This window comes from Drosophila mojavensis, unplaced genomic scaffold, assembly GCF_018153725.1.
Source record: "Drosophila mojavensis isolate 15081-1352.22 unplaced genomic scaffold, ASM1815372v1 contig_49, whole genome shotgun sequence".
NCBI classification, from domain to species: Eukaryota; Metazoa; Arthropoda; class Insecta; order Diptera; family Drosophilidae; genus Drosophila; species Drosophila mojavensis.
In genome coordinates this window covers 1,415,500-1,436,829 of record NW_025318872.1, presented here as the reverse complement: position 1 = coordinate 1,436,829, position 21,330 = coordinate 1,415,500, and the positions used below count along the sequence as shown (strand labels likewise).

Here is a 21,330-nt window from a genome sequence, read left to right as displayed (position 1 = left end):
GGCAAAAAGTAGATATGAGAGAAACATACTAACCTAAAGTCGTAGGCTGGCTGGGTCAGCATTTAACCAGGAACCTCTTCTTGTACTCCTTGTAGCCATTCAACAGTTGTTGTTGTTGCTGTCGTTCGCGTTGTAGCTGTTGTTGCTTATTTACTTTCTTTTTTGGCGTTTGTTTCTATGTAAATTTTGAAGAGCACGCGGCAAAATGTGTGCGCAAATGAAATTAATACGAAATTGCCGTTTGTATTAGTCGGTGATAGACGCGCAGTTGTTGTTGTTGCTGTTACTGTAGTTGTTGGTTTTATTTTTGTATATTGTTGCAATTGGTGTTTTTTTTTTTTGGTATTTTGTATTTGTTATTTAGTAATTTTGCTTAGGTTTCAATTTGATTGGCAGCAATTAGATAGCGTTTTAGTTTTGATTGTAAGTTTCAACTTAAATTATATGCAACATTATTGCTGTTTGAGTTAGTTGAAAAGTTTGTATAATATTAAATATTTGTTTTGAATTATAACATAATTTATATTAATTCATTTTTTTGTTATAAGATTTATGTATTCATTCAAAATATACTGTCCAATTGATATTTTCAAATATAATTTCATCCTAAAAGTAGGCATCACATTTTATATTCCGCAAGCTTGCGGCGCATTTTTTTGTTGCCTACTTTTTTGCGCCACGAGTAAAATAAATAATGTTTTTCTTCTCTTTTCCCAATCGAAAATGTTGTGCAGTATTTTACGGGCTGTGTTTTTCTTTTTTTATTAAAATAACTTATTCTCTACGGGCATGTGTTTGCGCAAAATTTTCCAATTATTAAAAAATTCAAATATATTCCTGCACTTAAAAAGTTTACTGCAAACGCGCAAAGAGATAGAAAAAAAAAAACGACATCACGAAGCCATAAAAGCCAAACAGAGAGCAAAAAAGAAAACTTTTGCCGCAAAAATATATTCCTACACTTCTGTTTCTGTTTTCGCTTTTGCTTATAAGGAAAACTGACAGCAAAACACGCGCGCGTTTTACCAGCTTTGCTACTGCTGCCGCTACTTCTTCTTCTTTAGCTGCCTGCTTTCAAAAATTACTCTAGGATACACAAAAAGACACACCGTGGCCATGTTGCTGTATATATGTATGTATGTGTGTGTGTATTAGGCGCTGTGCGTGTGTGCGTATTCTTTGCCCAAAGGTAAAACTTTCGCTGGCAGGAAGACTTGTTGTTGCTGCTACTGCTGTTGACTGGCTGTTGATATAATCATGAAAGCACGAATTTGGCTTAAAAAGCGAAAGACAAATTAGCGACGAATGGCTGAGCAAACGGAATGAAAGCGAAACGCATGGACGGAAAAGTGCACGAGAAATGTGTATAAAAATACATTTAGTAATAAATTAAATGATTTGCACACTAACCCCAAACACAAACACACTTATACAAATACACATGCATACTCTCACGCACACAGATACATAACACGCGCGCAAAACTAACGAAGCGGCGCGGCAGCAGTGACAGCATAAAATACACACACAGAAACACACGCCAGCAAGCTCACACACATAGAGCAAAAGGACATGAACATAAATACATAAATAGTAGTATATTCGCTGCTTGATTTCTGCCTATTTTCGTGCACAGTAGGCGCCACACTGTGTGTGTGTGTGTGTGTGTGCGTGGGAGAGGGTGTGGGTTGAAGCAGGCGACGTGTATTAATGCCGCTGCCGCTGCTGCTGTTGCCGTCGCCGTCGCCGTCGCTGCCCGCCGTAGCTTAGCGCGCAAAAACCGACAGATACACGAACATTTAACACCCAAAAAAATGCGTAGCGCATGTTAAAAAGGGACGCAGCAGTAGCAGCAGCAGCAGTCGTGGCAGCGGGAGCAGAACATAAAAAGTAGTAGATATATACTACATAATTTCATCACGATTGCTTATTGCACGTATTATATTTATTGCAATTTCATTTGCTTTTCGCTTATCTAGGCGCATAGCACTAGTCCACATTTTTTTCATGCTTAACTTGCATTTGTATGTATTTGTGTGTTGGTGGATTTTTCTTATATTTTTTGTAATGCCTTTACCGCACTTTAATTTCCTGGCGCGTCTTCGTACCGCACACGCTTATATCCTGTACTCAACTGAGAAAGCCTTTTTTATGTTAAGTGAGCAGGATAACGACGACGAGTATGAAAAAGCTTTACGTATGGCGCAGCCAATATTAAGGGAGTCGCGTTTTGCGTGCAGCCAACTTCAAGGCGTTTCACCTCAGCACCGTTCCGTAACTGTTTGCGACTTGAATGGGCGCCAATATTTAAAATATTTACTAAACGGAGGAGAGATGTTCCAAGTAGATTTCAGAATCTTTTGTAATTAAGAAAAGAGTTTCTCATTTTTAAAGTTTACTTAATGCTTTAAATTACAAATTTACATGCTTATGAAATGGCATACATATATGTATAAAAGTTAGTATATATGTATATAGACGTCTTTGCAACGGCAACACAACAACATCGTCCCTTATAAGCAGGCATTCATTACATACACACATATACGTGTATGTAGAAATTTATACAAACAATTGAATGTGTCATAGATGATTATAGCTATACAAAATGCAGGAAATTTATCGTAGCTAACACATATTTTTAGAATAGTTTTAAAATGTCGGATGATTACGTATAAAAAACACGTCGTATTCTTTCTCGATCCATTTGATCAACTTGGCCACATAGTCAATCACCGTTGTCTTATCCACAATAGACTCGAAGACAGCATATAGTTCATATGTGGCCGTTACCCAGGCGAGCACCACCTCACGCTCCTTTACCTCATAGATAAGTTTCAGAGGGCGCGAGCTGTTGTGTATGCGATGCAGTAGATCACAGTAAATAGCTTCCAGACGTTCGAATTCGGCCAGCGATTTGTACGGATGCTTGAGCATGGGACAGAGGAGCTGGGCCGTTGCCTTTGGCTTGTAAAGAAAATGTCGCAGCTCTGGTACGCTTTGCACCTGCTGATACAGTTTGACATTGTGGGGTTGCTTTAGCTCGTCGTTAATTGCCTGCAGGCACAGACTGCGGCGTAGCTTCTCTGTGATGCGTTCCTTGGCCTCTGATAGAGTGTGAAATGCATCCCGATCCACGGACATGAGCAACAGGCACGCTGGGCAATCGTCAGCCAAATACGAAACATGCGCATGTAAATAGCCATTCATATCGAACTTAGGCAGGCAAATGGGCGTCCAATTCTCAGAGTTCTTAAACGACTCGGAGCACTCGATCAGATTGAATATTATACGCAGATCCGCCGGATGTATAGAGTATTTCTTTAAACGCACCAATGTGATCAACCTGTTGTTGGCTATGAGCACCGCAAACACTAGATTCTTGATTTTGGAACAGTTGCTCTGTATAGCGCTAACAATATTGGAACGCACCGCTGTGGGCAGCGGAAAGACTCGTATCGAATTGGTCAAAAAGGTAAAAATGTTGTTCGTAACTGTAAGCAATAAATGACAATTATATATAGAACGAATTTAAATTTGCATTAAGAATTTACCCTTGGCATGGCTGCTATCATTGGCCAACAGATTGAAGATCAATCGCTCGCTGCCGGAAAGTAAGCGGCGCAGATCAAAGTTTTTCCGCTTCTCAAAGATCTTGGACATGTGTGAATAGGTAAGCGTAGAGAGTATTTGATAGTAGACATCGCTGCAAGAATATAGAATTATGAATTATTATCAAGTAACTGGAATCGATTGTAATAGACTAGGGAATACTATTTCCATATATCATAGCATAACACCCACCTCAGTTGCAGCTGCAGCTGTTGCACGCTCATGTTCGTGCGGGAAGCCGCCACTAGGATGAGGGAGTTGCGCTGCATGAAGGCGAACTTAATGCTGCCTGCATGTATGGAAGTAATTGCATCCTGGCCGAGCTGCACAAAACTGACCAGTGCTTGAATGACGCCAAAGAGCGTGGCCAGCTTATCCTCGTTGCCGTGAAGTGAGTAAATGGGCTTACCCGCTTCGCTCAGTATGAAGATGTGTTTCTTTTGTCCACGCCACACGCTGTCGTGCTGATAATCGTATGTGTCGTCGTCAAGGGCGTTCGTGCTGCCGCTGTCCTCGGTCTTGGCACTGGTGGAGGTGCTCAGCGCTAGCGACTCTACGGAGGCGGCCAAGTCTTTTGATTGTCCCGCTGTTGCGGCTGTTTCCGAGTCTGGGCTCAAATTGTTACGTGTTTGAGGAACCAGCTCATCGCGCAGCACCGAGATAATACTATGGCCCTGCTGTTCGGCCTCGGCACCGTGTACCGCCTCCTGGTAGAGATCGCTTGCGCTGAGATCCGCGTCCGTTTCCGGCTCACCTTCGGCATCCATGTACTCACATGTGGAATTCGTGTCGGATGTGGCCACATTGGGGGGCGTCTTTTCAATTTCCATATTGTTTTCGTTTTAGTTTTGCAGTACTCTAAACATAAACATTGCAATGACAATCTTGGAACTTTTATGGTCAACAATCATTGACTGCTATCGATAACTTGCTATATTTGGATATTTTATGTTTGTACGTCTACGGTCACACTAGTTGCATGTTATGAAAACAGCGGCCTGCGGCGTGCGTGAAAAATGTTTCGGAAGACTTTTAATAACTGTAAGTTTCTAAATTAAAAGATTTATAAATATTAATCACATATTCTTCGTATGTATAGTGCCACGCCTTAGTCAGCTGTACGCGGTGCCGGCACGCCTACAAAACACACAGGCTGCCCAGGCGCCGACACCTGCCGAACCAGAGGACATTGACGTCATTGAACAACGCATCCTCAAACACCCAGATTACTTCCAAGTGAATAATTTGTTTACTGTGCGGGATTTGTTCAATGCGCGTGTGCACTATGGTCACAAGGAGGGCTCACTCGACGATCGCATGCGGCCATATATATATGGCAGTCGATTAGGTCACTTGATCTTCGATCTGGACAAGACGGCTTCCCATTTGCGTGATGCACTCAATTTCGCGGCCCACATTGCTTTCCGAGATGGTATTATATTGTTCTTCAATCGCAATGCGATAAATGCCCATCTAGTTGAAAAGAAGGCCATGGAGGCCGGCGAATTCTCGCACACGCGGTTTTGGCGTGGCGGAATCTTTACAAATGCCAATGTTCAGTTTGATGCAGTTACTCGGCTGCCGGATCTGTGTATCTTCCTTAATACACAAAACAATGTAATGGCACAACATACGGCTGTGCGCGATTCAGCCAAAATGGCCATACCCACCATTGGCATCGTGGACAGCAATTGCAATCCCAATCTAATCACGTATCCAGTGCCTGGCAACGATGATTCACCCGCCGCCGTAGAGCTCTACTGCAATCTATTCAAGGAGGCCATTTGGCGTGGCAAACGCAAGCGACGAGAACTCTTAGGTCTGCCTCCGCTCGATGAGACACAGTTCAAGAGCAGTCGCAGTCGCTCGAGCAAAGGCAAATCAGGCTAATCTAATGATATACATTTATATGTACTTGTTGAAACATAATCTATATAATACATATTGTGTTAAAAAACAAGATTTGTATAAATGAAGTCAATTTCATAACGATGGTTATTTATGGCAGCATATATGATATAAATGTAATTCGAAGCGTTTTTCAATCCGTCCAATCTATTTGCAACATACTTAAATATTTTAAAAAGCCAACAGGCTTTGTATCCAAACAGTTGGATAACTTGATTTTTGTTTAGGACTCAAACTGTAGAGTCAAGCAAGCCATGGTATAAGTTAATAATTTATTAATTTCTTTTTACATGAATAGCACAGGCTCCTAAATGACATCGTGATGACATTGCTTATGATAATTATTAATAGAATTATATTATAACCTAAGTGTATCTCTCGCTCCACGACAGCGTTCTTGCAGCCTTCTAGGGTGGCAGTAGGGTGCCACCTTTGATAAAGCTGTTTGTGTAATTAGCGTAAAAGGAGCTAGTGGCACTGCTGTTGACCCCGCTGCCGATGCCACTGCTATTGTTGCTGTCCGTGTCCTGTACATAGGGATGGCTATTGTACCCAAAGTAACCGCTGTTGCCGCCAATTGGCGGTCCGGACTGCGCCGGAAACTGGCCCACAATGGGCCTCGTTGGATTGTTTGGCACGCTTGCCACATCGCCACCAATGCCACCTTTAATAGCACGCCCAGTGCCAAAGACTTGTTTTCGTACGGGCGGCGGTCCCCGATGAAGTGTATTCTGATCATTGTTCTTTTGCCATGTGGGATTCACCGGCTTTCGCACAAACACCTGAGCCTGCACATTGCCTCCGGACGCTTCTATTTTTCGGTTAGATTGCTGCACCCACTGTTCGGCATGCTTGATGGTTAGCATGGCTTTATGTGCTCCAATATATTCCTCTGCCTTTTGTAACCGTTCCAATTGCCTCTCGTCCAGCTGATCGCGCGGCAATTTGCTGAGACGTTGCACAGTACGTTTCCAATTATGGAATTCACGATTCTTGAATGGTTTCATCGCCTGTCGGTATTCGCGCCACTGACGCTGGCGATCTTCTTTGGTGCCCGGCGGCGCTTCTTCTAGTGGTGGAGGCGCCTCAGGTCGCTGTATCCATTTACCATCAATTTGCACAAAAGTCCCGCCACATTTTTTCTTCTTCACAATTTTATTCGATGTTGAGGAGTTGTTGGAGGAGCTGTTAGTACTGTTGCAGCTGCCTCCCGGTGGTGGTGGTGGTGGTGGTGGCATCAATGCCGCATCTAACAATGCATTGTTTGTAGTACTGTTGGTATTATTACTGCTGCTGCTATTGTTGTTGCTGTTGCTGTTCTTGTTGTTGGTGTTGGCTTTGTATTTCTTGTTGGGCTGACTGTTTTGGTTCTGGTTTTGTTTGTTTTGCCGCTGTTTATCCCTGGGCACAAGATTCCATGAGCTGGGACACTTGGGCATGGGTGGTTGTATTGGTGGTGGTCGATGTTGTGGCGACATCATGTCCTCCCAAAAAGGTGGTGGCTGTAAGGGTCGATGGTTGCGCGGGCCTGGTCCTGGACCCATATTTCCCATATTACCCATGTTGCCCATATTACATCCGGAAGGCATCATTGGCGGTGGCCCGCATGGACCGGGTCCGTGTCCGTGACCAAAGTTACCAAAACCCATGGACATCAAGGGAAAGGGTAAAGGCGGTGGTCGGCTTAGAGGCGGAAACGAATTGTTGATGTTATTGATATTGTTGTTGTGATTATTATTGTAAATGCGATTATTGCCCTGTGGTCTGTTGTCAATCTTATGCGTCTTGCGACTGTTGCGAGTTGCCTGAGCATCCCCTGGCTGCTCCTTGGGCTCTCTACTCTTCTTCCAATCGGCAAAAGACATTCGCAGAGGTTTTGCATCACTGTCCTTGACGCTATCATTTTTCACCGCTTGTGGCGGCGTCGCATCCTCTTTGGCTGAGTTTTCAGCCATTATTTGTGTCGATATTTACACAACAAATAACTGAAAATCAGCAGAGCAAACGAGAGTTTTCAGAAAAATTTGTGGAACACGACCGATATTCCACTTCTACGATTCGCCAGGGCTTCTGAGCCACCCTGCTATAATAAGGCTACTGAAAAATAAAATACGACAAAGTGGCAGCTCTATATTGTACTATCGACTGTTCTAATTTCAGAATAGTAAAAAAATTATTTGCTATCGATATTCTATATAAAAACTATATAAAAGTTTGCAGGAATTTTGCAATTCAACAATAAAAATAAGCATAAAAGCACAATCAAAATTACGTAATATGGTAAAATTTCAGCAAATGTCTATGCTTATAAAATAAATAAAAAATTTTAATTAAACAATGAATCGCCACTCCATTGATACCTAGCGAAAATACTAAAATTTGCAATCGCTATCGATAGTACCGATGACTGTTTTGCAGATCTAGTAGTCGCTGAGATTTTTTGGTAAGCTTTCACATAGCTATTTCATTAAATTAGATCAGACCAGAGTGATATACACTGCTTAAAAGTAGTTTAATTCTCGTATTTATTTAGCGCGACAGTTTTCTGTTCAATCATTCTTCGGCATAGTGCCCCAAAGGTGCAGCTGCAAGTAAAGCACTGCTGCGCAGTCTACGCGTAGTTTCCAACCAGCGACTAGCGTTGGCACATACATATTATTACTTAATTTTGACCAAAAATCGGTGGAAAATGTGCTTTAAATACGCACAATTACTTAACTAAAACAAATTGTGTGTAAGTTAGAATGCAAAGTGCTCTTGTTAACATCGTGCGTAAAAGGCACACGCCTTGCCCTACGCCCCAGGCTACGCAAGCAGCGCTGCCAGCGTCAACGTCGCGCTGTCGCTGCTACATTCATATTTGTTGTTGCTATTCTCGACATATGATTCAATAAGTGGGCAAGATCGCTGCGCGCACTGACAGTTTCTTTTTAGCTCTTGTAATATTTCTGAATGCTATTTAAAACCAGAATCTTTGAATCTGCGTCGCAGCATAAAAACGCAACTTAGGAACAATTAGCCGCGGCAACGGTAAATGCGTTCCGCGTATTTTTTGTTAATGAAACTTAAATGCCGAACGCACACACATGCACATACTCATACTGAAGTATACAAATGGCCATTGTGCCCGTTTTATGCAAACGCTTTTGGAATTTGTGTGCGCAATTATAATTCGTAAGTGATTCATGGTGGCGCCTTTCATTGCTAACGATAAATATATATGCTTAAAGCACTCTTCTTGATTATAGCTAGCTACAGTGAGCAGCACTGAAAACTATCATAAATCTAATTTTTTTTATCAGTTTCAACCTTAAGTTTCTTATCACAGTTGCAAATGATATACACAGTGCATACATTATGTATATGTATGAATGTAGATAAATTATATTTGCGCACTTGCGTCGCAGTTTCTGAATGAAGCCGCTAGGAGCAAATTTTTGTAACAGTCAATATTAACAAAAGCAAGTTCGATTTGTTGATAAGTTTAATTTAAAACTTTGATATAAAAAAAATGAAATTTAAACATAAAGTGGATAATAGTTCCACTGTTCCCTTTTAGTTAATCAATATATACGCTTGGTTCACGTTTCTACATCTTGTTTTGCAGGGGGAGGTGCGGAAACGCTTCTACGACTTCTTTCACACAATTTTTGCAACCCACGCAGACATCAACAATAAGCAAACGAACGAACTTAAAAAAAAAAAAACAAAACAACGACCCGGAGATAAGAAAACAGAACTTTTAAGCCAACAATAATAGCCACTAATCGAAACTGGGCTAAGATAGAAAAAAGTGAAAACAGGGGCAACATGGCGCACACACAGCTGGGTAGGGCGGTGAAAAACATTGAGACGCCGCGTCCGCTGAAGACACAATCGCGCTCATCACTGAAGAACAGCTACCTTGTAATTGAGGAGTTGATACAGTTGATTGACAATGTTACTGTAGGTCTGCAGTCGTGCAATGCGACAACCGAATCGATAACATTGCTGTTGCATAATTTGCGTGTCCATGGGCCGCAGCTGGAGGCCGTGTCCAAGGATACGCTGGATCGTGCATTCGTTGTGTTTCGCAATGCTTCGCTGGACGAACGTCTGAACATAATGACACGGCTCAAGCTGCTCGAACTGATTGAATTACGCGCCAATAGCTGGGAAGACAAAGACACAATTGCCTACTACAAGTCCAAGCAGCAAGTGTCCAGTATTGAGGTGGACAATAAACCCAAAATAGAAAAAATCGATTTTTAAATAATAGATTTTTGAATTTCAATATTTCAGTTACCCGCTGAAACATATCAGCACGATGCTGCAGGCGTCGTAGGCAACCAGCAAGCCTTTCTCAGCACCTCCCCCACATTTGGCGGCACCGGCGGCGGCGGCAGCAGCATGGGTGCACTTGTTGGCGTCGACTCGGCTGCTGCTGCGGCCTTCAATGCGGCAACACTTGCTGCCGCTCAGGCAGCGGCGATTGCTGCGGTCGGCTCACCCAATCAGCAGCATCTGTTGTTGCCACCTGGTGCAGTCATACGTAATTCGGGTAAATTTCCCAAGCCCACTAAGATACCAGGAAAAACCTATTGCAAGGATGAGGTGGTCATACGGAACGCCGATTCGGGCAAGGGTAAGTATCAGTTACGTCTGATGCTCTGATCATTGAAAAGAGTACATTTATATATAAATATTTGACTATCTGCTGTTTGCAAATCGTCCCAAAATAGTTATGGGCATTAAGGGCCGACGTGTACACATGATCGAGGAACTTAGCGAAACTATAATATCTTTTCAACGAGGTAAAACTTTCGAAAAAATCTCATCTAAGCTTAATAAGCATTTAATAATGTCTAGTCCAAAATCGTTAACCAAATTCCATTTTGAATTATTACTTCAAAATCTGCACAGTTTGCACGCAATTACCGTCACGCACACTCACACAAACGACATGCATCAACAATATTAATGCACACACACAAAATCGCCCGCACGTTTAGGTTAAATTCAAAGTTTCGGCTATTTTCATTTTTAAGTTTAAAGTCTGCTAATTATTTAAATACCATACATGTAAATAATTTACCATTGTATAATTAAGGATTATCTTTTCTTCTACTAATATTTATGTATCTCATGCAGTCAACCCCGGCGCGAAGGAACGATTGGTGCAGATTACCGGACCCGCAGAAGATAAAATTAAGTAAGTTTTCATTCAATTTAACATTTCATCGAAAAGCTTTCAGCTACTAACAATCGAATGATCAAAAGATGTTACCGATAAAAAGAACTAGGCAAAATTATCGCTTAAAACAACAAAAAGTTCCTCTTGCAAATGGCGTTGCCACCGTTTTTTCTTATTAAAAAATGTGGCAATGCTAAATTGTTGCAAAAATAACTGTTTTACATTTTTGCCATTTTTCACAAATATTTATCCTCAACATTTACTCATATCTCAGTTACGCAAAGCAATTGATGGAGGATACCATACGTCGTAATGCTTCACCGGTACGCCTAGAGCCAGCACCATCAGCCGGTGGTGCAGGCGGCTCCTGTTCGTCGTTGAACTCTTCCAATTCGGATGATGCCGTCGCCGTGCAACCGCGCACGCCTAGCGGTAGCAGTAGCCTGGCCAACCGATTGAGCTTCAATTCGGCACAGAATTTCATGACTGCCACAGCTGCGGCGCACCAAATGTCGCAGCACCATCAGCAGCAGCAACAACAGCATCAGGGACAACATCATCACCACCATCAGCAGCAGGTTGCCAATGCGGCTGCGGCGGCAACAGCTGCTGCCGGTAAAGTTATACGTCCCAATCAGCAGCTGCTAATGCATTCATATTCCACAAACGATGCTTCCGTAGGTGAATACAAATTCACGGTCAATGTGGGCCAACATCTCATCAAGATCACAGGCGACTGCTGCGAGTTAGTGCGTGTAAGTATTCTGTCCTTTTGTTAACTCTCGGATGGAATGAACAAATCTTTGACATCGAACAGGTGGCCAAACTCGTCTTGGATGATTACTTTAGCAGTTCCGAGTTCTTGGCCTCAATGGAGGCTGGCGCAGCTTTCGATGGCACCTCAATGGTCAGTCCAGTTACAACGCCTTCTACTCCTTTGCCCGGCTCAGGACCACCGCAGTTTATGTTGGGCAACGCGCTGCCGCTGGCCGATAGTGGCATTGGACTGAACTATGCAGCTGGGCAGGGCAACAATAATGGTGATGGCGATGATGAGGTATTTGTAGATTCTGCTGCATCCAATGGTGGCAGCAGTCAGAATGGTTTGGCACGCTCGCGACGCAGTCATTTCTCACGCAAGGAGTCAACGCCGGAAACAAAAGCAGCACGCGAAAAGGTTGAAGAAGACAACGGGGTCAATCGGTTAAAGACGAATACTTGTAAGTAATCAGAAGCGGCGATACATACCCCGATAGAAGCAACACCTAAGTGCACCTCTTTTTATACCCTGAACCCATTTTCAATGGGAAATCGGGGTATAATGGTTTTGTTGAAATGTATGTAACAGGCGTGGCAAAGCCCACAAAGTATATATATTCTTGATCAGGGCGACGAGCTGAGTCGATTTGGCCCTGTCCGTCCGTCCGTCCGTCTGTCCGTATGTATGAACACGTCGATTTCAAAAGGTATAAGAGCTGGAGCCTTCAAATTTTTTTTTAAATTGTCCGTATATACAGCGCGATAACTCATCCCGTTATTTTGTTATCGATAAAAAAAACCCTTATCGAAAACCAGTTATAAAATTATCTCCTACATCTTTAAAGCTAGAGTCTCCAAATTAAATGTGTACTTATATGCATTATATACAATTTCGGTTTTTGTCAAAATTTACCCCCCACCCCTATATCCACCCCCTCACCCACATATTTGTAAAAGACGTATTTCAAATACTAGAAACTGGTGCTTTGGCAAGTGCATGCATATCCATGTTATAATCATAATCTGAGCAGTTTCGACTAGAGCTTTCTTACTTGTTGAAAGAAAAATTATTTATATGTGTTTTTACTTACAGCACGCGTCTCGTATGATATTGAACATTTGATGTACTATTCGAAAAGTCCCCATGCCTGGGCTTTGCCAATTGAGTGGGTTAAGATGATGGAAACTGTGCCGTCGATACTTCGCAATAAGGTAATTCCACCAGTTGAGATGCACTTGAAAGCTTCTGCGACAAGTGCTGATATCATTCTTGCACATAATTCATCATTAACAACAACTACTACTACTACTACTACTACTACTACAACAGTATCAACAGCCAGTAACGGAGTGCCAGCAATCAATCAAGAATCCATTAATGAATGTGACCCCATCAATATTCACCAAAATGCTAGCAATCAAAACATTGTAATTAACAAGCAAACGCAAGCAAAGCTTCTAACTGTAATGCTCGATAGCACAAGCGAACGCAAGCAAATATTATACGAACGAGACGGTAGTCACAACAATCGCAAGCCATCCTCAGAATCAGATCGAAAATTATATAACAAACAATTGCAAATTATAACGAACACAATGGGTGCAGCTGCCACAGCTGGCAAATGTCGCAGCCAGCCACAGCCGCAACCAAATCACCAGAACTCGCAGATCAAGACTATATTTCAGCGCTATAGCGAGAACGACGAGTTCTCACTAGCCATGTGTGATGTGTACTCCAGCGAGGAGCTGAACAACAATCGTGCGCTAATCTAAATCGCTCTTCTATGCATCAAAGAAATAAATCTCATGACATAGCTATTTATATTATAGCTTTTTTGTAACCCCAGCAGACGCTAAATAGCTTATAAAATTTGACTCGAAAAAAAAGAACAGATAGAACTTAATACGATCGAATAACAAACCACAACAATGATATATACTCAGTATTATTATATTTAATGAGCAACGCAACAATTTGCTAGTCTTAGGCTCTATACACATTTTGTTGAATACATTTATTTAAACAAAAACATTTAAAAATGAAAAAACAATTAATTTTGTAACTTTGAAAGGAATCTGTGTTTTGGCTGTGAAACAGATTTAGTGTTCGCTAGAGTTATATATACAATATATATATTTAAAGTTGCCGGTCAACGCTTAGTATCGCCCGGAGACAATCCCATATTAACACCAACTCGCGCACACACACACATATATATACATACACATTGTAATTAATGTTTAACAAGACTAATAACAACTGCAATTGCAAAACTTAGCCTTAACTGTAACATAACTTAGATTTAAGCGTTTTTTCAAAGCATAACCCATTTCAAATTTATACACATATTTATATATATGTGTATATATGTATATATACATACATGCATATATGTAAAATAAAAATGACTTGCAAAGTCGCAGCGCTTGGCCTTATCTATTTGTACATACATATATTTGATAACCAACCACCTGCCATAACAAACACACACATACATAAGCACGCCACGCCAACACACACGCATACACACTCACACCCACACATTTGCTAAACTGATAAGGTAAGAGCAGAATGTCTTCAGTTTCATATGTCTAATTTTAAAATCTGTGCTCTGATAATCACTCATCTCAATTTTGAACAGGATCTGCAGGATGAGAGCCAGCGCTTCGATGGTGAGAAATATCTGGCTAGCATTCAAAGTGCCACCAAACGAAATATTGTGGCCGCCGACGATACGGAAAATGTGGATGAATAACACAGAAGAAAAAAGAAAAACAAAAACAAACGCATAAAATGTAATCAACGAGATTTGACAATAGCTAAATGTTTCTGTGTAGATAGTTGAGTCTGAGTGAGTCCACATCTTTCTTAATTTGGCCTCATAAAATATCAGACCTTCCCTTATCTACACAAACTATCTTTCTGTTTTTGTACTCTGCTTTTAGCTTTAGCGTGTCACGTACATTTCTTAATATTATAAACGACCAAAAAACAAAACAAAACAAACAAAAAAATCAAAAACAAATATCTATGAATTATATAATTACTAACTTAAATTAGGAGCTTTATAAATGAAAACAAATTACTTTCGACGACTTAAATGGAAAAGTTAAATCAAAGCAACTTTCAATCTAACGATGCTCTTAAGTTAAGACAAAAAAGAAAAACGATAAATATTTACTAATATTTAATACACTTACTATGATGATAATTAAATGCAGCTTATTGATGGAACGTTCGATGAAAACTTCATCATAATTCGCATAACGAGAAGCGGTTCGAACATTAACGGCCAAAATCAACGCAAATGCATTTTTATTTAACTAGTGAAGAGACAAAACAAAAACTAATGATTTTTATTTTCTCAAAACAAACATTTTTCATATAAAATCATCATCCTATTTTCTCAAAACAAACAAAAATAAATAATTTTGTTGTTGTATTTTTGTCACTTTTGCGAAATGAATATCATTTAAATGAATTGTATTTTGAATTTTCTCTAGTCCAATGCGTTATGGAAACTTTTATGTCTTTATTTTTGGTTTCTAAAATTTAACACGCCAATGAATTTTTGGAATTTCTGTTTATGTTTTAGCTAATTTATTTAATTTATTATAAATATATTTTCGACAAATGAAAATCGTTCACACATGCAAATACAAATAAATTGAATAATTATCAAAGTGAAGTTTTTGTATATATTTTTTATATAAGGTAATTCTAATTATTTATTTTTACTTACTTCATGGGATCGAAAGAATTTAGTCCAGCCAATTAAGGACTGTACAAATAAAAGGAATGCTCCATTTGCTAGATATGTGTGTATATTTTTATTTATAATTTATCTTTGGCAACTGGCACATAATACATTTATACATATGTAAATTACAACAAAATCGCAATCACAATTATAACAATAGTTTCTTGATATGTTAGGAAAGTGGGGGGATTGTTTTAAATTGTAAATCGAATAGTAATTTGTGCGACTAGTATTGGAGGATTTGTGCCAAACATATAGAGCTAAATACATTATAGATAGCGAACAACATCACATTGGTATATTTATCTATATTTTATATATATATTTATATATATGTTGTATGAATATATATAAATATATATACATGTATTTAATTGGCCAATAGAGGCCGTCGATCCGTAGTGCCACGCTGTGTTAAGCTTTTGTTGACGATTTGAAAAAAAGATTGTACAGATTAGTGAAATGATTGTTTCAAGTCCAATCTATATAATGCACACACACAATACATATATAATCAATATACACCAATACAACATGTATAGATTGAATACGATCAACTAGACTCAATATTCACGTACATGGAAGTATGGTAGGTGGCACGCTGTGCCGGCGACATATTCAGATTGCCCTGATGCTTGCGATCGTAGGTCCAGATAACGCATGTAGCCAACAGGGAAACTAGGAAATATGTATAGCTTTAGCTATCAACTCAGACAATCAATTTGATTATAGCACTCACTCATTAGGAACAGTATGAAGAAGAGCTGCAGCCAGAAGTGACTGCCGCCACTACTGTCCACGATTACTCCGGCAACAATGGTGACCACGGCTAGTCCTAGATTTTGCACTGATTGACAACTGTAATTAAATACATATTGATCAATATGGATGATATGGAGATATATATTTCCACTTACAAGCCATAGGCAGTGCCCAGCTGATATTCGGGCACAATCAACGATACCATGGGCCAGAGACTGGCAGCCAGCATTGAATAGGACAGACCCATGATAGACATGCCAATGTACGGATTCATTTGGGTGAATGTGAGTAGCAGATGAGCGACAATCGTTGCAACTGTTGCCACAAACACCCAACTGACATTGCGACCCACACGATCTATAATAAAGCCAAACAAAGGCGACGCAATGGCTGAGATCAAATACACAATCGAATTGACCGTATTTGCCTGTTCAGGCGTCAGATGGAAGGTGGATACGAAAAAGGCCTGGCCGAGTGCAACGAACGGGAAGATGGCCACATAATATGCCACACAGACGACCGATACCATCCAGAAGTCCAGTCGGAATGACATTATATCGCTGAGCTTGGCTATATCGCCGCCTGGATTGGTGTTGCGCTTCAATATGCGTTCGGCGCGCTTATCCATCCAGCCTGCAGTAAAGGAATTCGTTATACAATATGTATTATAAATATCTTATTTCCCTAACATACCCAAGATAAGTGTGCACAGCAGCGACATCACACAGGTGAGCCCGGCCAGAAAAAGTGTAACACCCAACCCCGTATACCCAGCATAGAATCCGGAGACATAATTGTAGAGCGGTTGCATTACCCAAAAGTTGACCGTGCTACCAAATCGAGCCACTGACAGCTGCAGGCCAAATACCATGTTCAGCTCCTTGCCCTTGAACCACAGCACGGCATAGCTGTTCTGGGCGACGGCCAGGGACTCGGCACCGATGCCAAACACAAAGCGACCCACAATCATTAGCCAAAAGTGACCAAACAGGCCGCCAGCGGCAAATATCAGTTGACCCAGCAACACAATCAGCATGTAAATAATTGTGCCCAAACGTATACCAAAGACACGATCGACCAGAAAGCCGCCTACAAAGCACAGCACAATATTTGGCCACGAATAGATGGAATAGATCAAAGTGAATTCGGTGGCATTCAGATCGAGTTCCTTCTGAAATACATCCTGCAGTGCACCAGGATTATCATAGCAAAAATAGGAACCTGTAAGCAATAAAGGGCAATTAATAATTGCTAATAATCATTAGCAATATAGGTGAACAGACCAAATCCCAGCAGGCACATGAATAGTAATGCTAGGAAACGATGGGGCTTGCTGGTGGGAGCACAGCACCCTTGCTCCTTGGGCAGAGCCAATTCGGTGTCCCTTGTGCTGCGCCTACGTACCACAGGCTTCGCCTCATCCTCGCCACTGCTGCTTGCTGTATCCACAATTGGCAAACGTTCCTCCCGTGACATTTTCACAAAAATGCTTTCGATTTATAGTTTATACTTTGTTTTACTTTTTATGTTGTTTGCTAATGCCTTGGGGTGAGAAGTTTAGAGCTCTGTGTGGGTTGTCTGGAGATGAGACTGGGTATATGCCGCGGGGCTGCCCTTTACTGTTGTTGCTTATCACTAGCCCACATCGTGTATCTGTTGTTGTTGCAGCCGCTGCTGTTGCTTTATTGATTATTTCAGTGCAGGTGCAGAGGAACTATCAAGGCGCAGGCGGGACCCTTGGGGTGGGGGTTGAATTGTGTTGCTAAGCGCTTCAGTCGTCAAACTGCAATAAAACAGCGTAAAAATGTCGATTTAGAAAATTTTCCAATTTATTATACGAATGTACACACACGAGCCACCCTGTGGGTGGTGGGTGACTGTTAGACAAACAAGACGGAGAGATCTTGGTCACAGTTTGTGGGGCCCAATTGTGCAAAGGCGTCGCTAATCAATTAAGTGTCATGCATTGTGAGCGGCTTAAGTGAAGCATTAAGCAAGTAACACCTTTGGTTTAAAATTTCGAAAAGCACCGCAGCTATTAGCTTATTGGCCGCCCAGGTAATAAGTACACTTATGTTTACATAGTAAAAGGCGCACATATGGTAAACATGTACATGTATGTGTGTGTGTATATAGGATACAAAGCCTTTTTATCAACGCCAACTACGCACGTCAGACAAGAATTAATCAGTGTCTTTAATTTGGTTTGTTTTGAAATTATAATTAGGCGCGCGCGCCCACATGATTCAAAAGCACCCGCTGATAACAAACATTGTGACTATTAACATTGTGTTATTGTTATTATTTCGAATTCAAAACAAACGCAATTGATTCACTAATGGAAAAGTATCTATACACAATGTGTACGGAAAATACTCAACAAGTGCCATCGAGAACAACAGGCCAATCTGATAGCACGGAGACTTGCGCCTCTTACCTGTTTTCCGCAAGCGGAAAAACTGAACTCAAGTCTGTTTTTGATTTCCCACTTAACATAGGCACAGTAACCTGGGAGCTAGTTCGAATTAGTTGCTCGATTACCATATCGATGTTTCCATTTGAGGTATATCGATAGGACAGTGTTTTTAGATCTGGGCAAATACACGACGTTTGTACATTCAAGCAACAAATTCACAAATTTTAGATATATATATATACATATATATACATACGCATAGATAAACAATGTTCATGTATTTAATTCGCATCAAAGATTAAAGTCCGTGAGCCACACAACAAGTATTTCTTGTTATTCATAATATTATATAAATTGTTAATATATACTCTCTATTTTATTCATCGTGTAAACTACAAACTGTGTTACTATGAAATAATGTCATCGCAACAGCGTAAATTCATACGGAAACAAAACGTTTCAAACAACACTGCATATACTGTAAATACAAACACGCATCTATTTTTGTAATGCTCACAACAGTCGTAACAATTGCAATTAGTGTTGGCTAAAGCTACCAAAACATCCAACATACAAGAGACAGGTGGAAATGGCTGCGATAAAGGTGGGTTGCTAAATATTTCTGAATAGTGCTTTGTTAATTTACATATATACGTATGTTTCTATTTTATTTATTCTGTGCATGTGTGCATATTTGCGACTCAGAACATCGCGCTGGGCATTTTGTATGGCCTGTGGGACAGCATACGCGGTATGACGCTGGTTCTGCATATAGACAATGAAGTGGCCAGGCAGAATGCAGAACTGGAGACAATGCGCCAACTGCGCAGAATGGACAGGGAACAATATAAACAGGCGCGACGTTCGCCTTCGCCAGTGCCCAGCTCGGCAGCGGCATTGTCACGTCAGGAGTTGGAGAAACGGGCGGAAGCCAATTCCGATGAACGTACTTTGGAGAAGATATTCAAAAAGAAACCCGCAGAGGAACCAGAGCCTCAGGCGTAAGTAGATAAAAATAAAGGGTACTCCACCCGATACTGCTACATAAATGTGTAAAGCTGTTATCGATAAAAAGTTATCATGCAACAGCTGTTTAACATACAACAGCATTGCATGGACTTCCCGCTCAACAATTATTCAACTTCCCCTAACTGAAACATTGCCCATTACGCATTAATTATGTGCATTACGTTTTATTTGCAGCGAGAAGAAAATAGCAAAGAAATTATTAAAATGCTGTCTGCTTAATGGCGGATTCACCTGGCTAAGCATTGTGCTGTTCGAGAATGTGCTTCTACCCACTCTCAAATTCTGCCTCACCATCTTCTATGGCGCGCAGTCGGATACGCTACCTTTTGTCTGGAGCTGGCTGCATCCCATCCTGTCGCTGATCTTTGGCATGATGTGGGTGCTGCCGATATTCATGCTTTCGAAGATTGTCAGTTCTCTATGGTTTGCAGACATTGCGAATGCGGCGTATCGCGTGCGCAAAGGACGCCCCCAATTAATACCCGGCATAAGTAAATTGGTGGCCGATTTCCTCTTCAGCATGGTGGTGCAAATCTTGTTCCTTGTGCAGAGCATGCTGGTGAATTTGGTGCCAGTCAAATATGTTGGCTCTTCGTTATGCTTTCTGCATTTGTGCCTCCTCTACTCGCTGTATTCCTTTGAGTACAAATGGTTTAACATGGGCTGGGAGTTGCACCGGCGTCTCACCTACATCGAAAAGAATTGGCCATATTTCTTTGGCTTTGGCATACCGCTGACGGTGCTAACAAATATGTCTAGCTCTGTGATTGTCAGCAGCTGCATCTTCTCCATCTTCTTTCCGCTCTTCATACTGAGCGGCAATGAGGCCAAGCCCATTGTGGATACGACGTAAGTGCATGCTTTACCTTGAAATCTATAAAATACTTACAGAAATGTTTTTTGCTTTCAGTGAAATTTCCCTCCGGCTCTTCTCGCCGGTGGTTTTCATATCAAATCTGTGCTTTGGCGGCAATCCGTGGAGCAAAACTAATCGAATGTTGCTTCAACAGCGCAAGCAACTGGAGCAACAGCGTCGCGAAGAGCTGCTGCTAAAGCAGAAGAAACACCAGCATTTGCTACAGCAGCAGCGGAGTCACGAGACGCGGCGCGAACATTCGCATTCGCGTTCCCGCACACCGCAGCTCGGGCAGCCGCATTATCGTTACGCTCAGCCGCCTGCCTTTGATGCAGCTCGAGTGCGTGACTCTTCGGCCTCGTCGACGCATAGCTCGAGTGCTGCCACGCCAAATAGCTATAGGCCGCCTCCATTCTTTGGCGGCATGCACAGCAACGTGCCCCTCGTGCCCATACCTGTTCCCGATGCGCCCCGCACGCCTGTGGTTGTGCGCGAGGAGTCGGGTCCAGATGACTGGAATTTGTGAGATTTTTATGCATATATGTACACACAGAAGAACACACATACACTCACACACACAAACACAGAGATATATACATATAGTTTGTTAAGCATAGGCTTTAGCATATATGTATGTATATAAATGTATATTCATGTACTGCAATCGAACTGTGTATGTTAAAATTAAATTTAAGTTTAAGCATAATGACAATGCACACTAGTCGTGGGTTGCCACAACTAGGAGCTATGTATCTAATATAGTGTATGTACTCGTATCTACTAGGGCGCCCAATCCGCTGCTGCGTGATTGACTGAGCAGGGTGTTAAGGGTATTTTTTATCTGACTGGGCATTCAAACGTTTCATATTTAAATGTAATAAAATTTTTTGTAAATTCCAAAATCTAAAATCAATTGTGTTTAATATAATATATAGTTTTTCATATGAATTTATGTATATAGATGAAAGAAATGTATTGCCTTGAGAATGTGTTTCATTAATTTGTTTTGTAATTTTTTATTTATGGGATATATTTGAGATTTCTTAATTGATTC

The 21,330-nt window shown here is 41.1% G+C and overlaps 7 protein-coding genes across 17 annotated transcripts in view; 3 read left to right on the top strand and 4 right to left on the bottom strand.

The window, feature by feature from the left end:
- Nucleotides 1–2,181, bottom strand: part of LOC6577883 (probable G-protein coupled receptor 158) — a 37,829-nt gene extending 35,648 nt beyond the window's left edge. For 4 of the 6 annotated variants that reach the window (XM_015165888.3, XM_002003778.4, XM_015165887.3 and 1 more), the window contains exons 1-2: nt 2,078–2,180; nt 34–458 (exon numbers count right to left, since the gene is read on the bottom strand). The gene's annotated coding sequence lies outside the window, so the exon portion shown is untranslated. Of the gene's footprint in view, nt 1–33; nt 459–2,077 lie in introns of all 6 variants that reach the window. The other 2 variants (XM_044009256.1, XM_015165886.3) reach the window with 2 other exon arrangements.
- Nucleotides 2,182–2,378: 197 nt separating this feature from the next.
- Nucleotides 2,379–4,534, bottom strand: LOC6577880 (vacuolar fusion protein MON1 homolog A). Its single transcript, XM_002003775.4, has 3 exons — nt 3,805–4,534; nt 3,555–3,706; nt 2,379–3,494 (listed from the first exon to the last, which is right to left on the bottom strand). Exons 1-3 carry the CDS (start codon nt 4,440–4,442, stop codon nt 2,653–2,655), a joined length of 1,632 nt encoding a protein of 543 aa, XP_002003811.2. The 5' UTR covers nt 4,443–4,534; the 3' UTR covers nt 2,379–2,652.
- A 10-nt stretch (nt 4,535–4,544) lies between these two features.
- Nucleotides 4,545–5,572, top strand: LOC6577879 (28S ribosomal protein S2, mitochondrial). The gene is made up of 2 exons (XM_002003774.4): nt 4,545–4,653; nt 4,712–5,572. Exons 1-2 carry the CDS (start codon nt 4,629–4,631, stop codon nt 5,500–5,502), a joined length of 816 nt encoding a protein of 271 aa, XP_002003810.1. The 5' UTR covers nt 4,545–4,628; the 3' UTR covers nt 5,503–5,572.
- A 206-nt stretch (nt 5,573–5,778) lies between these two features.
- On the bottom strand, nt 5,779–7,617 carry LOC6577878 (myb-like protein AA). The gene has a single exon (XM_002003773.4). The coding sequence runs from the start codon at nt 7,473–7,475 to the stop codon at nt 5,928–5,930; it is 1,548 nt and encodes a 515-aa protein (XP_002003809.2). The 5' UTR covers nt 7,476–7,617; the 3' UTR covers nt 5,779–5,927.
- A 264-nt stretch (nt 7,618–7,881) lies between these two features.
- LOC6577877 (eukaryotic translation initiation factor 4E-binding protein Mextli) lies at nt 7,882–14,797 on the top strand. Of its 4 annotated transcripts, none has more exons than XM_015165880.3 (9): nt 7,882–7,963; nt 9,128–9,732; nt 9,802–10,144; nt 10,242–10,313; nt 10,651–10,711; nt 10,968–11,448; nt 11,511–11,913; nt 12,546–12,664; nt 14,095–14,797. In XM_015165880.3, the coding sequence occupies exons 2-9, from the start codon at nt 9,331–9,333 to the stop codon at nt 14,206–14,208; spliced, it is 1,995 nt and encodes a 664-aa protein (XP_015021366.1). In that variant the 5' UTR covers nt 7,882–7,963; nt 9,128–9,330; the 3' UTR covers nt 14,209–14,797. The 4 variants fall into 4 exon arrangements, with proteins under 4 accessions (XP_015021366.1, XP_015021365.1, XP_015021368.1 ...); XM_015165879.3 differs by lacking the exon at nt 14,095–14,797 and adding an exon at nt 12,783–13,892; XM_015165881.3 differs by lacking the exon at nt 7,882–7,963 and adding an exon at nt 8,153–8,254.
- A 490-nt stretch (nt 14,798–15,287) lies between these two features.
- LOC6577876 (major facilitator superfamily domain-containing protein 1) lies at nt 15,288–18,504 on the bottom strand. 3 transcript variants are annotated; one of them, XM_015165876.3, is made up of 7 exons: nt 18,413–18,504; nt 17,259–17,758; nt 16,669–17,196; nt 16,131–16,608; nt 15,953–16,071; nt 15,792–15,891; nt 15,288–15,632 (listed from the first exon to the last, which is right to left on the bottom strand). In XM_015165876.3, exons 2-7 carry the CDS (start codon nt 17,449–17,451, stop codon nt 15,584–15,586), a joined length of 1,467 nt encoding a protein of 488 aa, XP_015021362.1. In that variant the 5' UTR covers nt 17,452–17,758; nt 18,413–18,504; the 3' UTR covers nt 15,288–15,583. The 3 variants fall into 3 exon arrangements, with proteins under 3 accessions (XP_015021362.1, XP_043865214.1, XP_032584604.1); XM_044009279.1 differs by lacking the exon at nt 18,413–18,504 and adding an exon at nt 17,980–18,113; XM_032728713.2 differs by lacking the exon at nt 15,288–15,632 and having other exon boundaries at nt 15,668–15,891.
- Nucleotides 18,505–18,553: 49 nt separating this feature from the next.
- On the top strand, nt 18,554–21,185 carry LOC6577875 (etoposide-induced protein 2.4). The gene is made up of 4 exons (XM_002003770.4): nt 18,554–18,995; nt 19,097–19,392; nt 19,595–20,269; nt 20,331–21,185. The coding sequence occupies exons 1-4, from the start codon at nt 18,981–18,983 to the stop codon at nt 20,800–20,802; spliced, it is 1,458 nt and encodes a 485-aa protein (XP_002003806.1). The 5' UTR covers nt 18,554–18,980; the 3' UTR covers nt 20,803–21,185.
- The last annotated feature ends 145 nt before the right edge of the window (nt 21,186–21,330 follow it).